The 16,449-nt window shown below is 42.0% G+C and overlaps 1 protein-coding gene across 1 annotated transcript in view; it reads right to left on the bottom strand.

Annotated features, from left to right (window-relative positions):
- Positions 1 to 10,902, bottom strand: part of LOC129436825 (tripartite motif-containing protein 16-like) — a 130,143-nt gene extending 119,241 nt beyond the window's left edge. Inside the window, exons 1-6 of the mRNA XM_055195088.2 lie at positions 10,351 to 10,902; positions 9,539 to 9,634; positions 9,428 to 9,448; positions 8,239 to 8,451; positions 8,010 to 8,154; positions 7,819 to 7,878 (exon numbers count right to left, since the gene is read on the bottom strand). Coding sequence (XP_055051063.2) covers positions 7,819 to 7,878; positions 8,010 to 8,154; positions 8,239 to 8,451; positions 9,428 to 9,448; positions 9,539 to 9,634; positions 10,351 to 10,902 — 1,087 coding nt within the window. The remainder of the gene's footprint in view (positions 1 to 7,818; positions 7,879 to 8,009; positions 8,155 to 8,238; positions 8,452 to 9,427; positions 9,449 to 9,538; positions 9,635 to 10,350) is intronic.
- Positions 10,903 to 16,449: the final 5,547 nt, after the last annotated feature.

The following is a 16,449-nucleotide window of genomic DNA, read 5'->3' as shown; positions in this document are numbered from 1 at the left end:
CATCTACTTTTAAAATTTGAACGTGCAAAATGACATATAAATGGCCTTTTATTATAAGACATATGCAAAATAATATTGGATTAAAACATCCATAATTTTAGTGTATGAATCGTTTTAGTCGAGAAATGGCTGCCCACCCAAAAATCCTGACTGCCCCCCCAGTCCAGCAAGCCTAGTACCGGGCCTGACGGGGAGGTGTAGTTTACACATTTGAGTTCAACAAGAGGAGGGGTGGCCATCCTTTTTGCAAAAAGTTTCTTACCTGTTAAACATGTGATTCCGGGCAGATTTATTGCTGTAAGGGCACAATTTGAAAAGTTTACTTTTATTTTCTTGAATGTGTATGCTCCAAATAATGGGGTTGAAAGAGTCTGTTTTTTAAAAAATGTGAGTACTTTTTTGCAGAACTGTGGTTCTGATGATTATTTTTTTTTCGGTGGTGATTTTAACTGTACTGAGAATGATGTCATGGATAGAAATCACATGGAACCTCATGTTGCATCAAGGGTTGTGTTACGGGAATTAATAGAAACACATGGTTTGTGTGATATTTGGAGGGATCTGAATAGTAATGTAAGACAGTACACATGGGCACATACTAGGGAAAATTTTATTTCTTTGGCAAGGCTTGACAGGCTGTACTGCTTTAAGCATCATTTTAATATTGTTAAAAAATGTACTATTACTCCAGTTGGGTTTACAGATCATTGTCTAGTTACATGTCAGATTTTTATTGCTAATTTAAAGGTGCAGAGTGCTTACTGGCATTTTAACACCTCTTTATTGAATGATGTTCATTTTAAAGATGTTTTTACTTTTTTTGGAATAATTTTAGGTTGAGAAAGCAATTTTTTACAGATTTGCGACAATGGTGGGATTATGGCAAAATGGAAATAAGGTCTTTTTGTCAGCAGTACACTTTCAATGTCTCTCGTAACATCAGTCAGTCTATGAGAAAGCTTGAACTAGAAATTTTAAAGTTAAATGAATTATAAAATATCACTGGAGAGCAACATACTGAAAGCATTAATTCTAGGAAGTCTCGTCTTGTTGACCTGCTAGGCATTAAGGCACAAGGTGCGTTGGTGCGATCCCGTTTCCAAAATGTCACACATATGGATGCTCCATCTAAATTCTTTTTTAGTCTAGAGAGGAAAAATGGTCAGAGTCGCTTTATTCACTCCTTACTATCTGAAAATGGGCAAGAGTTGACAGAACCCTCTGCTATAAGGCAAAGGGCTGTACAGGTTTTTGCTGGGTTGTATACCAGTCAATACACAGATGATGAAGAGCTGTGTGCTTGTTTTTTGGAAGGCCTTGAGAGCAGATCAAAGGATTCCAAGGCAGAACTCTGTCTGGGCAGGAGCTTTATGCTGCTCTTCAGAAGATGGAGAGTGGCAGGGCTCCTGGAATTGACGGGCTGCCAGTGGATTTTTATAAGGCTTTTTGGGCAGTGTTGGGTAATGACCTCTTAGCAGTTCTTAATGAGAGCTTGACTGAGGGTCAATTGCCCTTGAGCTGCAGAAGAGCTGTAATTACCCTATTGCCAAAGAAGGGTGAATTACATGAAATTAAGAACTGGAGACCGGTGAGCTTGTTATGCTCCGACCTGAAAATCTTTTCTAAGGCTCTGGCCAATAGGTTGAAGAATGTGATGGAGCAGATCATTCATGTTGACCAGTCTTACTGTGTGCCTGGTAGGTCAATAGTAGATAATGTTTGTTTGATACGAGACATTTTGGAGGTTTCTGGTCTCTTAGGTGTTGATTTGGGTCTTATTTCTATTGATCAGGAGAAAGCCTTCGATAGGGTTGAACATGAGTATCTTTGGAGGACTCTTGTTGCCTTTGGTTTTGGCTCAAAATTTATTAAAATGGTAAAAGTGTTGTATCAAGACATTGAAAGTCTACTAAAAATCAATGGTGGTTTAAGCACCCCTTTCAGAGTGTTTGAGGAATTCGACAAGGTTGTTCACTGTCTGGTATGCTATATTCTATAGCTATTGAACCTATGTTAAACAAACTAAGATGTAAAATTGAAGGTTTACGATTGTCTCACTGCAATGTTCATTATCAAATGTCAGCATATGCAGATGATGTCATGATTATGGTCAATGGGCAAGATGATGTTAATACTTTAGAATCTATTGTAAAAGATTTTGGGGTTATATCATCTGCTAGAGTGAATTGGGGAAAAGTGATGCCTTGGCTGTTGGGAAATGGGCACAGGGCCTTCCGAATTTACCTGGGGGGATGATTGGGAAAAAGGGAGGAATTAAATATCTAGGAGTTTATCTTGGGGATTTGATTTCAGTAAAAAGAAACTGGGAAGGTATAGAGGAAAAAATGGAAGGCAGGTTGGCCAAATGGAAATGGATTCACCCACACTTTTCTTTTAGAGGAAGAGTGCTCATAGTCAATAATTTAGTTGCTTCTGCACTTTGGCATAAGATGGCATGTGTGGATCCACCGGTTGGACTGTTGGCCCGATTACAAGCCATTCTGGTTAATTTATTTTGGGATAGATTGCACCGGGTTCCTCAGAGTGTGCTCTTTCTGCCCAAAGAGGAAGGGGGACAGGGATTAGTGCATTTGTCAAGCAGATTGGCAACATTTCCTTTACAGTTCATCCAAAAGTTTTTAACAGGGTTTGGGGATTTAGTTTGGAGGAATTTGGCTAAAATGATTTTACAAAAGGTAGATGGAATGGGACTGGACAGAGCTCTTTTTCTAATGGACCCCAAGAAAATTTGTTTGAATGGCTTGCCTTCTTTTTATAAGCGGCTTTTTAAAATCTGGGGACTATTTAATTTTATTAGGCCTGAGACGTCAGTCTCTTTATTTTGGTTGCTAGAGGAGCCACTTGTGAAAGGGGCTCGCCTCGATTTAACAAGTGAGGTTTTGGGTCTAACAGGAATGTTAACTGTTAATAGAACTTTTAATTTGAAAACGTAGCTGGGCCTGAACTGAACAGCACAGCAGCAGTGGCTGCCTTATTGGGACGGAGATCTTTTCGTCAGATTCAGAGATTTCTGGACTTGTTGAGGAATAAACTTGCCCAGGATGAATGTACTTTGTTGTTGGATTATGGGACCGGTCTTTTGGTTCCTGATGAGCAAGATCCATTTCCAATAACTGCGATTACTCCTGATTTGAGAGATATCTCTGGACCTTTGCTTGACACAAATGACTCTCATAATTTGGACTTGGATGATGTAAAAGGAAAAATGATGTATAAATGTTTTGTGAAAATTTTAAATAAGACTGTTTTAAATGGGAAAGTTGATACAGTGTGGAGGGACAAGCTTGAGATTGGAGAGAATGTTAAACCATGTTGGAGATTGTTTTATAAACCACCATTGAAAAAGCGGTCTGGTGATTTACAATGGAGAATTTTGCATGGTGCTGTGGCTGTTAATTCTTTTGTTTCTGTCATTAATTCAAATGCAGTTGATAAATGTGTTTTTTGTGGATTGAGGGAAACAGTTTTTCATTGTTTTATGGAATGTGTTAGGCTTGTTTCACTTTTTACATTATTGAGTCAAGTGTTATTGGATTTTGGTGAAAGATTTACACCAAATGTTTTTATTTTGGGTGCGGGTTATAATTGGAAAAATAGGATGAAGTGGCAATTAATTAACTTTTTAATTGGTGAAGCAAAACTTGCTGTTTACATTACAAGAAAGAATAGATTGGAAAACAGGCATGGTCAGGATATTTTACCGCTCTTTTTGGCATATGTTAAATCAAGAATTGTTGTTGATTTTAATTATTATAAAGCAATGAATGACTTGGAAACATTTGAGTTTCAGTGGTGCTATAAGAACATAATTTGCTCTGTAATGGAAGGGGAATTACTTTTTTCTATTTTGTGGTGTTAATGTGTTTTTAATTTTTTTTTTGGTCTGAGGATCTAATCTGTGTCTGTCTGAAATTATTGTTTTGATAGTTGTTAAAAATCAAAAAAAAAATCTCTCTCTCTCTCTCTCTCTCTTTCTCTCTCTCTCTCTCTTTCTCTCTCTCTCTCTCTCTCCCCTTCTCTCTTTCTCTCTCTCTCTCTCTCTTTCTCTCTCTCTCTCTCGCTCTCTCGCTCTCTCTCTCTCTCTCTCTCTCGTCTACGCACAGTTTGTATTAACCTCACACGCACACACAGCAAGCTCCCCTCGACCTGCTCTCAATGACATACGATGTAACAACGCGCTCATAATGTCCAATTCAAAAAGCACAACTTATCCCTGCATTGTTCGCTAGCCACATTTTGTACTTTTGCACTACACACAATCTACAATAGCACCTTATCATGGTCAATGTATCAAACGCCAGTCTGTCTATTAGCGAGCCAGTTCTGAAACGAAAGTTGTACATACCAAACACTTTGATAAAGATCGCCTTGCAAACGGGTACCTTCTCCGGATGATGTATTAACATGACATGAGATTTTGAGAAATGAATGAACATAAACAAACATCTGTTGAGAGTGTCACAGGGTGACTATGACAGGGCGGAACCAAAAGTGGCGGAGAGTGGTTCCGCCCGAAGATGGTTTCCGCCCAGACCAAAAACTGCAAACACCATCATTTCCTGATTTACTTGACAACCGAAATCACGGCTTACGAGCAACAGGTGTTCAGGATTAATGTGACGATTCGGGATTGGAGGAGGCATAGAGATGAGACGGATAAATAGAGTGGCAGAAATATCAGAAGGGAGTTGATTTCGGGGTGAGCTCCGCTCCGCCACGGGCGGATTAAAACGTCCACTCCTCTGAAAGCAATGAATGACTTGGAAACATTTGAGTTTCAGTGGTGCTATAAGAACATAATTTGCTCTGTAATGGAAGGCGCCGTTGATCCGGGAATCGCTAAAGCGAGCGGAAAGAAGATGGCCGAAGGAACTGAAAGGAAGGAGTGGAGACCATTTATCTCAGGAGCACCACGGAGGTTGAGTTTGGTCGCGTGTGTGGCTGTGAAGTTGGGCTGTGTATTGTGGCGGTGCAGTAGGAACGTTACATTGGAGCAGTGAAGCGGGTGTTTTGGACACCAAAACGGAGGATCATTCGGCTTGGCTAAGTATGATTCAAACTTCTGTTGCATACAAGAATACTGACTCGCTTGTCCCGTAGACGTGTATGTGGAACCATTGAACGACAGCCATTGGATTAAGTGTCATACGAAAGAAAACCAAACAGTGGGGAAAACGCAGAAATGAAGAGAAAAGTGTGATCATCACTCGTGAGTACTGAATGTATCAAGTGAGGCGTGTGCACCAAATATATCAGTTTTGACGTATGTGTGAGTTGTAGCAACGGAAGCAGCGGCCCCATCACGGAACCGAGCGGTGGGAGAGCCGGGAACGCAACGCCACTGGGATTCGGGTGTCAGCCACTTTGCAACCTTTGGCTCTTCACTGTAGTGCCCCGCGAACTTCTTCAACCGACTCCACGAAAGACCCTGGCCTGACCTTGTGTGTCGTGGGTGAGTCTGGATTTACAGAGTGAGTGTGTTCACGTGATTGTATTGCAGTGAAGTGCTGTGTACTTGTTGTCAGAAGCTATTATCGGTTGAAGTCGGCCATATTGGAACGAAGAAGATGCTGTGTGGCAGGTGAAGTGTCAGTTTAATATACGCTGTCCAATAACCCAGTGTGGAGGCCGGTGAGGGGCTACGAAGTCTCCGGCCCGAGCAACGTGTATTACGGTGGTGACGGTGGAAGAAGGTACAAGAAGCAAAGATTGTACGTGAGTACAATTCAGAGTGTTGGTTTTCCTGAGAGTGAAACTATTGCATTGCTGAAGCTTAGTTGGTTACTAACTGCCTGTTACGGAGCCTCTCCAAAGGTGCGCCCCTGTCCCGAGTCCAGCAAATCCCACGTATAGGACGGAGAGGGCAGCGCACGGCTCGACAGTGACGGCAACCATCTTCCCTTACTAAGGCCCTGGGAAAAGAAGACTACAGACGAACTACTCACTGTACCCACCACCTACTCACCACCTGCAAGTAAGAGAAACCATAGTTAAAGGTGCAGTGTGAACTTGTGTTACAGCCCCGAGCCCTCTAAAGGAGGAAACCAACAAGTCAGTTACCTGTACAAAGAACCTACCGTATCCACTGCTGCCGCCACCTGCAAGTAAGAGAAAGTTCAGTTAGGGGTGAAGTGTGATCTTGTGTTACAGCCCCCAGCCCTCTAAGGAAGGAGAACGAAGGGTCAGCTACCTGCAAACGTACTTACCACACCTACCGCTGCTGCCACCTGCAAGTAAGAGAAAGTTCAGTTAAAGGTGAAGTGTGGTCTTGTGTTACAGCCCCCAGCCCTCTAAGGAAGGAGAACGAAGAGTCAGTTACCTGCAAACGTACTTATCACACCCACTGCTGCCGCCACCTGCAAGTAAGAGAACGTACAGTTAAAGGTGAAGTGTGATCTTGTGTTACAGCCCCAGCCCTCTAGAGGAGGACAAACGATGAGTCAGTCACCTGCAAGTGTACTTACCACACCCACTGCTGCCGCCCCCTGCAAGTAAGAAACATTACAGTTAAAAGTGAAGTGTGATCTTGTGTTACAGCTCCGAGCTCCTCCCTCCCCCCAAAGGAGGAAACGACTACACAGTTACCTGAAAGCTACTCACCGTATCCACTGTTAGCAACCACCGTCGAAAAGGAGGAGAAGATCACGAACCAGTCTTCTGCAGAATACTCGCTGGATCCACTGTCATCGGCTGACTGTAAGAGAAAGGGAGAGAAAAGTTAGAATTTATTACCAAGAAACCATTCTGTGTTGCAGGCGTGCACCTAAGGAACAAAGAGTACGGACCATACTCGCAATTTACCCCCGTTGAAGTTCTGCCTCCAGGATAACGGAGGGCGCCACGGAAAGAAGAAACCCCCAAAAGGCCCCGTCCCCTCCCCGTCCTTTGAAACTGTGCCTGGAGGCCAGAAGAGGCCTTTATTTTAAGTTCCCTTTGCCCTCCCTAAACCTACCTTTTTAAATAATTTAATAAAGTTCATTTTAAATTTAATACTTACCTTGTGTGTCTGGTCATTGGGGTGGCATTGGGACCTCCTCGAGGTGGAAACTAGGAAGGGGCGTGACCTTTATCTATCTCGGGTCCGCTCCAACCTGTGTGACAAGAGCGCCGCCATTGGATTGCGTCGAACGCTCATCGAATTCTGATTGGTCGAGAAGATAAATCGCGTTTTGGCTTAAAATAGGCTCCGGCGTTTATCGCGTTTTGGAAAAGAACGGCATCTTGTACCTACATTTTAACAAGGAAATGTAATGATTTGGCATGAAACGTTTATGGAGCAGTGAATAGGTTCAGTACACAGGCAAATGACATGACAAACTCATTTTTTTTAAATGGCGTTTATCGCGTTTTGGAAAAGAGCTCTTCATATTATTCTGCAGTTTAAATCCAGTGGGGAGAGAGTTCCATAGTATAGCCCCTCTGAAGGAGAAGCTAAACTGTCCAAAAGATTTTCTTAGCTTTGGGAGCACACAATCCCCACTAGCTGAGGCTCTGGTGGAGGGTCTAAGGAAACCTGACGCCTTCATGAGGCTCGAAAACAGTGGTGACACACAATTGTTCAAACATTTAAAAGTCAATTTCAAAACACTAAAATTTACAAAATTTTCAAAAGTAAAAAGCTTGTGCTTTTGTAAAATATCACACTGATGCCATCTTATAGGTTTTTTATCAAATATCTTAATTACCTGTTTGTAAAGAGAATATGGACTTTGCCGTGGATTTTTGCATACACAAACTTAACGAAAAACATTGTAAACTAAACTAAAAACGCTGTTGTGATTGGTCTCAAGTACTTACATTGTAGGAATTCCCTCCTGTTGGTGGGATCAGGGCTCAAACTCATTTGAATGTTTGTCACTATAAAAAAATGACATCTGCAATTTAATTTGCATGTATTAAATAAAAACTACAACTGTTTTATTTTATTTTAAACTATAGAAACAATGCTGGACTCATTTCTGAGAATGAATTAATATTCAGTAGTTTACCCGAAATCTTGTCCATCTCTTCTCTGCAGAAACACTGCAGTTTCTCTCTGAAGTGAGCGATAGAGTTCACAACTGTATCAAAAGAGACGTCAGGAATGATATTGATGTTTTCTGTAGATTCAGAGAGAGAGAGAGACTGGAAACCCTACAGACAGAGACAAAAAACAGATCAAATATAAAAAAAAGTTGAAGGAAACTTGTGAACTGTATCTCCATGTGTTTCATGAACCTTGAGAAACTCAATCTGATCTTGTGTTTGTGAAAGCTTCTTCAGCTCATCGTCTGTCCTCTTTAAATCTTCAATCTCTTGCTTCACTCGCTTCAAGACTTCTTCAGCTCGACTCACTACAGTCTTCTCCTGATCTCGGATCAGCTTTGTCACCTCAGAGTGACGTCTCTCGATGGATCGAATCAGTTCAGTAAACATCATCTCACTGTCCTGGGCTGGGTTTCCCGATAACGATTGAACTTAGCACTTAAGAGCACTTTCTATGAGCTACTTAACGAACATTCGTTGTTCATTTACGTGCGTTTCCCAAAGATGCACGTGAAACGATCATTCGCAGCTGGGTTTTAAGTGCTACTTACGAGTCGCTATACGTTTGTCAAGTGCTGAAATGTCACCAATAGAATGACTCGAATTTGTAGCAGAAACTTGTTTAGGCTAATGATCTTCAGCCGATGTGCACTAATATTTTTAATAATATATTTTCATTATTGTTCAATTACTTTTTAAATATTTTAATAATTTATTAAATATTCTTTTCCGTATTTAGTTAGAACTCGTCCCACTGCGAAATGCCTTCTGCGTTTCTATTATAGTTTCTATTATTATTATTATTTGTTGTTTATTATCTATGTTTATCTATTATTATGGATTATTGCATTGTACCGTAAATATTTATTTGGCTTCTTTAATTAGATGCCATTTCCATTCAAAACAATGTTTAGATGAATTATAGCAGCAAACGGTATGAACCATTTATCAATTTGCTATACCAACTTTTACCAAAATACAAAAAACTTTTACCAACTTGTACAAAATACGTTTTCCTTCTTTATTAATTTATGTTTAGTCATTTAAATTTGATTTCTCATTTGAATTTTAAATATATTATATTTAATATAAAATAAACAAAGAAGAACCCAATAAATAAATAAACATTTAAAACATTACATTATCGTCATTGCAGGAGTGCAATTTGCTGGTTGTCCTGCAGGTGACCTTGTAACTCTGTTGTCTTACGATGCACTTATGAATGAACGATTACTCCAGACCACTCGTAGATCTACGATGATTTTCAAGTGCAACTTAAGTTACGAAGCTTTTGGGAAACAGCCCGTAATTCTAGGATTATTCGTACAATCGTTTTTACGATCTACTTAGCCTTACGATGCTTTTGGGAAACCCGGCCCTGCACTGCTGTCTGTGCAGAACGCTGTTAAAGGACACAAACATTACAATCACATCTTACTATGAGCTTAAAATGAGACTGAAAGCCCTCCAGCACTGGAGGAAAGTCTCTCACCTTATAAGAATCCACCGTCTCTCTGAGCTTCTGAAGATCTATCTTTCTCTCCTGGATCTTCTGATGGAGTTTCTTCTGTGTTTCTCCTAACTGACTCTGAAAATATGTAAATATTAATCAAAGATAACACAACTAAACACAAGATGCAGTTTTTAAATGAAGGTTTTTATTATGAAGAAAACAAAATCCAGACCCACATTGCCCTGTGTGAGCCCCCTAAACCTATAATAACTGGTTGGGTCACCCTTAGCAGCAACAACGGCAATCAAGCGTTTGCGATAATGAGTCTGTTGCAGCGCTGTGGAGGAATTTTGGCCCACTTTGCAGAATTGTTGTAATTTAGCCACATTTTTAACATGATTCACATTTAACCTGATCCAAAATTAACCTATTTTAAGGAGAATTACTAGCAGTTTAAAATATGTTTTATAAACAAGGTTAGGGAGGAGCCGATCAGTCAATAAACACGGCTGGCTCTTGATCACTAATCAACATAACGACTCAGCACCAGCTCTATAAATAATCAAGACTTCTTACCTTCATTCACTGGAGTTATTGCAACCCACATCCACCCCTTCGCCTCACTACTTACATTCAGCTCAGCACCGGGGATAACCCGGGTCAGGGTACGCCCCAAGCCCGGGGCTCCTTCCCCGGTCAAGGGACGAACGTTCCAAATTCGGGGGGTATTTCCCGAACTCTGAACCTTCGCCTCGGGACAGCACGCCACACATGCATATTAACCGTCCCACTTTATTGTCAGTGAGGTGAACTCGTAAATTTGTATTGATGTTGGTCTCTTTGATTCTCACCTGTTTCTCTGCACTTGCTGTTGATATGGATACAGTATCATGATTTCTGTGTTCATCCACCATACACAGCATACAAATACATCGCTGGTCAGTTCGGCAGTACATTTCAATTATTTTATCATGTCGAGGGCAGATCATCTCCTGCAGTCGTCCGGTGGCTTCTATCAAGTTGTGTCTTTTATCTCTGAAGAAATTCTCATGTTGATCAAGATGAGTTTGACAGTAAGAGTTCAGACACATCAGACAGGATTTGATGGCTTTGAGTTTTCTTCCAGTGCAGACGTCACACTTCACATCTCCACTAACTTCAATTCTTGTCTTCTTCAGTTTCTCCACCATCTCAGCGACCACCACATTCTTCCATAAAACAGGTCGTGGACTGAAGGTCTTTCTGCATTGAGGACATCTGTAGATTCCTCTCTGATCCTCTTGATCCCAGCAGTCTGTGATACATCTCATACAGTAAGTGTGTCCACAGGGAACAGTCACTGGATCCTTCAGGACATCCAGACATACTGAACACATCAACTCGTCCTTTGAAGTACTGGCCATTTTACACACACAGATCAAACCTTCACAGCTTCACTACTTTTACTTTCTTTCTGTCGGAGCTGCAGGGTTTATAAAGCAAACAGATCACATGTTTGCCAAACAGGTTCTTTCCTCTGTAAAACGTGATTTACTGTAAAAATTCTTGTCTATTATCCACACTTGTTCTTCTAGTTTTTAAAATGGCATGTGCTGGTTTCCTCATCCATTCATGTTAACTAATGCAATAACTAATGTTAACAAATACAATCTAATTGCAAAGTGTTATAAACTCTTAATCAATGCATGTTTTGTTATACTATCAAGAGAAAATAATGTTAAAATGGAAATTGTACTTAGTTTATTGCATCATTACTGACTTTATTTACTGCATTTATCTAGACAACAAATAATAGTTATTATATAGTTCTTATGTACTAGTTCCCTTAACACTGAGTTAAAACACTCATAAAAACTTTATGAGGTTGAATGTGTATCATTAAACATACATAAACTATATTCACAACTAAACTAAATCACTTACTGTTGAAAAAATGTTTTCAGCAACAGAAGAATGTGGTTAGATCAGATCTGAGATCAAGTTCATCTTTCTAATGTGGGCTTACAACTAAAATTAATTTCTAGCTAGCTTGAGTTTTACACCAACAATGATTGATATGTATGTATATATACGTTTTGTCTTTGGATGATTGTCTTTCGTCAAATTGTATGTACAAAAATATGAGTGACAATAAATATAACATTTTGGTTACAAACATAAGGTATCTTATATCATTTCCATATTTTGAACTTTTGTACCTTTTGCCTATTCTTTTCTATTCAGGGTAGGCAATGATAATCGAATCTGCAACTATATCCCCAAGTATACCAATCACATTACCTTAAATAAAGTAATACTCTAAGATTAGATTATACTCGCATATAATTGTCAGAAGACTTCCCCATAGTTGATTATCTGAGCTAAGTTCACAAAAGCAGACGACTTCTTGTTTTTTATCAAATGTATTAATACTAAGATAAAAATATCAAATTGGATAAAAAGTAATGAAACAAAAATACAGAGTCTCAAGAAAACCTTAATCTAGAGCACACAAGAGTTCAGGCTGTCAGACAACGGAGATGCTGGGTGCAGCATCCAGATCTGCATACGTTCTGCAGCATTAATTTATAGGGACGGACTCAAGGCCAAATTCTAGGAATCATATTCAGGGCTTCATGACACCCCTTTGATCCTTATGTTTACTGGGGAATTCCCCTAACATCTTATATAAAATAAAGAGATAAAGTCTCTTTATTGTTCTTCTCCGAGCTCTTCTGCGCTTTCTCCAACAAAGACAGGTCTTTAAATCATGCTTTAAACCGTAATGTATATCTTATGCTTTGATCTATCTAATACATGCATCAATCTCTCTACTAATAAACTAGTTAATACAAAAGCATATATGTGTAATTTTGTTAAACATGCAATATAAGAGTTGTCATGCATATACTCTCAACTCAGTGATTATAATACTTTACATTAAAGCAACACTTGGCGTGTAAAATAATAAAAGGAGTTTAACATAATAAAAGGAGTATAAAATAACAAATCACAGGTTTCTATTGCTCCCTGGGATTACATATAAAAATAGGTGTAATATTTAACTTAAAAAGATTGGATAATTTGCATCTGACACAACAGTTTTGACCTCAGGCAGACGTTGGGTTTTGATGTCAGATTGACGTTGGGTTTTGATGTCAGATTGACGTTGGGTTTTGACGTCAGATTGAGGTTGGATTTTGACATCAGAATGACGTTGGATTTTGATGTCAGATTGACGTTGGGTGTTGAGGTTAGGCCTATGTTGGGCTTTGACGTCAGATTGACGTTAGGTTTTACGTCAGATTGACGTTGGGTTTTGACGTCAGATTGACGTTGGGTTTTCACGTCAGATTGAAGTGGGGTTTTGACATCAGATTGACGTGGGGTATTGACGTCAGATTGACGTTGGGTTTTCACGTAAGATTGACGTTGGGCTTTGACGTCAGATTGAGGTTGGGTTTTGACGTCAGATTGACGTTGGGTTTTCACGTCAGATTGACGTTGGGCTTTGACGTCAGATTGAGGTTGGGTTTTCACGTCAGATTGACGTGGGGTTTTGATGTCAGATTGACGTTGGGTTTTGACGTCAGGCCTACGTTGGGTATTGAAGTCAGATTGACGTTGAGTTTTGAAGTCAGGCTGACGTTGGATTTTGACGTCAGGCCGATGTTGGATTTTGACGTCAGACATATGCTGGATTTTGACGTCAGATTGACATTGGGTTTTCACGTCAGACTGAGGTTGGATTTTGACGTCATATTGAGGTTGGATTTTGACGTCAGATTGACGTTGGGTGTTGAGGTCAGGCCTACATTGGGTTTTGACGTCAGATTGAGGTTGGATTTTTACGTCAGATTGAGGTTGGATTTTTACGTCAGATTGAGGTTGGGTTTTCACATCAGATTGACGTTGGGTTTTGACGTCAGATTTAGGTTGGGTTTTCACGTCAGATTGAGGTTGGGTTTTCACGTCAGACAGATGTTGGATTTTGACATCAGAATGACGTTGGATTTTGATGTCAGATTGACGTTGGGTGTTGAGGTCAGGCCTACGTTGGGCTTTGACGTCAGATTGATGTTGGGTTTTCACGTCAGATTGACGTTGGGTTTTGACGTCAGATTTAGGTTGGGTTTTCACGTCAGATTGAGGTTGGGTTTTCACGTCAGACAGATGTTGGATTTTGACATCAGATTGACATTGGGCTTTGACGTCAGATTGATGTTGGGTTTTGACGTCAGATTGATGTTGGGCTTTGACATCAGATTGACGTTGGGTTTTCACGTCAGACTGAGGTTGGATTTTGACGTCATATTGAGGTTGGATTTTGACGTCAGATTGACGTTGGGTGTTGAGGTCAGGCCTACATTGGGTTTTGACGTCAGATTAATGTTGGGTTTTCACGTCAGATTAACGTTGGTTTTGACGTCAGATTGAGGTTGGGTTTTCACATCAGATTGAGGTTGGATTTTTACGTCAGATTGAGGTTGGGTTTTCACATCAGATTGAGGTTGGATTTTGACGTCATATTGAGGTTGGATTTTGACGTCAGATTGACGTTGGATTTTTAATTCAGATTGAAGTTGGGTTTTCACGTATGATTGACGTTGGGTTTTGACGTTGTCAGGAATTTTGGGTAACACAAGACACGAACCCAGATGCGGACGTAAAACAAGAGATTTATTTACACACAAGGGAGAAAATAGGAAAACAAAACCCACGAGGGGGCAAAACAAGACTGGGAAAACAGGACACTAAACTGACACTAAACTTTAACAAAACTAACAATAAGCTATTCAAAACAGAAAACAAGCAAAGACTGGATCAACAAAATACTCACAGGAACCGACAGGATATTTGACAAGGCATGGGACAAGACAAACGTGCACTGGACAACAAACACAAGGACTCTTAAATAGGGAGAAAGTAAATTACATACACCTGAAATAATCACGAGTAAGGGATCGGGGAAAAAGTGACGAGACCCGGGAAATGCGTGGTCGGAATAAACCAATACTACAACCACCCATTTCCCACATAGAACATATGTACTGTCAGAACCCTGCCATGCTAAACTAGATTAAAATACCAACAGGATCCGGCAGGATTCTGACAGTACGCCCCCCTCCAAAAGGCGGCTACTAGACGCCTTCGAAGGGGGAACACTAAACATGGGACAAGACGGACTGCATACACGACATGAACCATGAAAACATAACAAATAACATTAGGGGCAAACAAGACATAACAATGACTGGATTGGGATGGGACAATAAAAATAATAAACAAGGGAGGGGGGGTGGGGGAACACAAAAGTTCATAGGGGGTGGTCCAGGGTGGGAGGGTGGGGAAAGAGTCTGGGTGGACTTCGGGAGAGTCCAGGGATGTTCATGGCCAAAAATGGCAAAATCTGGCTGGGGTGGCGCTGGCTGCGCCCACGGCTGGGGTTGCGCTGGCTGCGCCCACGGCTGGGGTTGCGCTGACTGCGCGCACGGCTGGGGTTGCGCTGGCTGCGCCCACGGCTGGGGTTGCGCTGGCTGCGCACAAGGCTGAGGTTGCGCTGGCTGCGCACAAGGCTGGGATTGCGCTGAATGCGCACACTGCTGGGGTTGCGCTGACTGCGCACATGGCTGGGGTTGCGCTGACGTCTGAGTATACGCCTCTGTGCGCTCTGGCGGCTTGGTCGACGGCTCTGGGCGTTCTGGCGGCAGGGTCGACGGCTCTGTGCGCTCTGGCGGTCGCGTCGGCGGCTCTGCGCGCCCTGGCGGCCGCGTCGGCGGCTCTGCGCGCCCTGGCGGCCGCGTCGGCGGCTCTGCGCGCCCTGGCGGCCGCGTCGGCGGCTCTGCGCGCTCTGGCGGCTCTGGGCGTTCTGGTGGCTGAACAATCTCCCCCTTCCTCCTGTTCTTCCTTCGGGGTCGCGGAGCAGATAGAGGGTGTGGTGGAGCTCTTAAGTCGGAGGAGGACCCCCCGGACGACGACTCCCAGGAGATCCTCCTCTCACGCTTCCCTCGAAGGGACAGAGGTGGGGAGCGGCTCTCTGGAGCCGGAGGAGAGAGTTCAGGGTCGCCGAACCCCCACATCCCAACGGTCCTTCCCTCCCGGATGGGCGGGAGTCGATGGGGTTCGGCGGTTCGGGTCGGGTTCCACCTGACGTTGGCTATGGGTCCGCATACGAGCGGGTCATAAGACTCGTAACCCGACTCGTATGCGGGGCGGCAACCCTTTCCCCGTCTCGCCAGGCGAGTACCGGTGTACATGTCCGCTGGGTTCTTTTCTGGCACGTTCGTTCTGTCCTTAAGGGGGGGGTTATGTCATGGTTTTGTGTGAAGGCACTGGCTTGCCATGTGCTTTGTCTCGTCTCCTGACCCCACCCCCTTGTTTCCTTGTTAATTATCCCATTATTGTTTGATTCATGTCACCTGTTCCCCTCTTGATTTGCTTCCCTATTTAATGCCCTTGTGTTTGCAGTCCTGTGCTCGATCGTCTGTTTACATGGTGTTTGTTCCTGTGAGTATTTTGCCAAGTTTAGTCAAGTCTAGTTCATTGTGTATTTAGTGTCTAGTCAAGTTTATTGTTAAGTGTCATCCTGTCTAGTGTAGTCTTGTGTCTAGTCTAGTTTAGTGTTCATTTAAGCCATCCTGTTTATGTTGTTTTGCCCCCTCGTGGGTTTTTTGTTTTCTGTTTGATTAAATAAACCTGTTTAAGTTACCTGCTGTCTGCATCTGGGTTCTGTTCATTCTAAAATCCTGACAGACGTCAGATTGAGGTTGAGTTTTGACGTCAGATTGAGGTTGGGTTTTCACGTCAGATTGACGTTGGGTTTTCACGTCAGATTGACGTTGGGTGTTGAGGTCAGGCCTACGTTAGGCTTTGATGTCAGATTGAGGTTGGGTTTTCGCGTCAGATTGACGTTGGGCTTTGACGTCAGATTGAGGTTGGGTTTTGTTGTAAGATTGACGTTGGGTTTTCGC

The sequence above is a fragment of the Misgurnus anguillicaudatus genome, chromosome 19 (assembly GCF_027580225.2).
Source record: "Misgurnus anguillicaudatus chromosome 19, ASM2758022v2, whole genome shotgun sequence".
Taxonomy (NCBI): Eukaryota; Metazoa; Chordata; class Actinopteri; order Cypriniformes; family Cobitidae; genus Misgurnus; species Misgurnus anguillicaudatus.
This window is presented reverse-complemented; position numbering and strand designations above follow the sequence as displayed.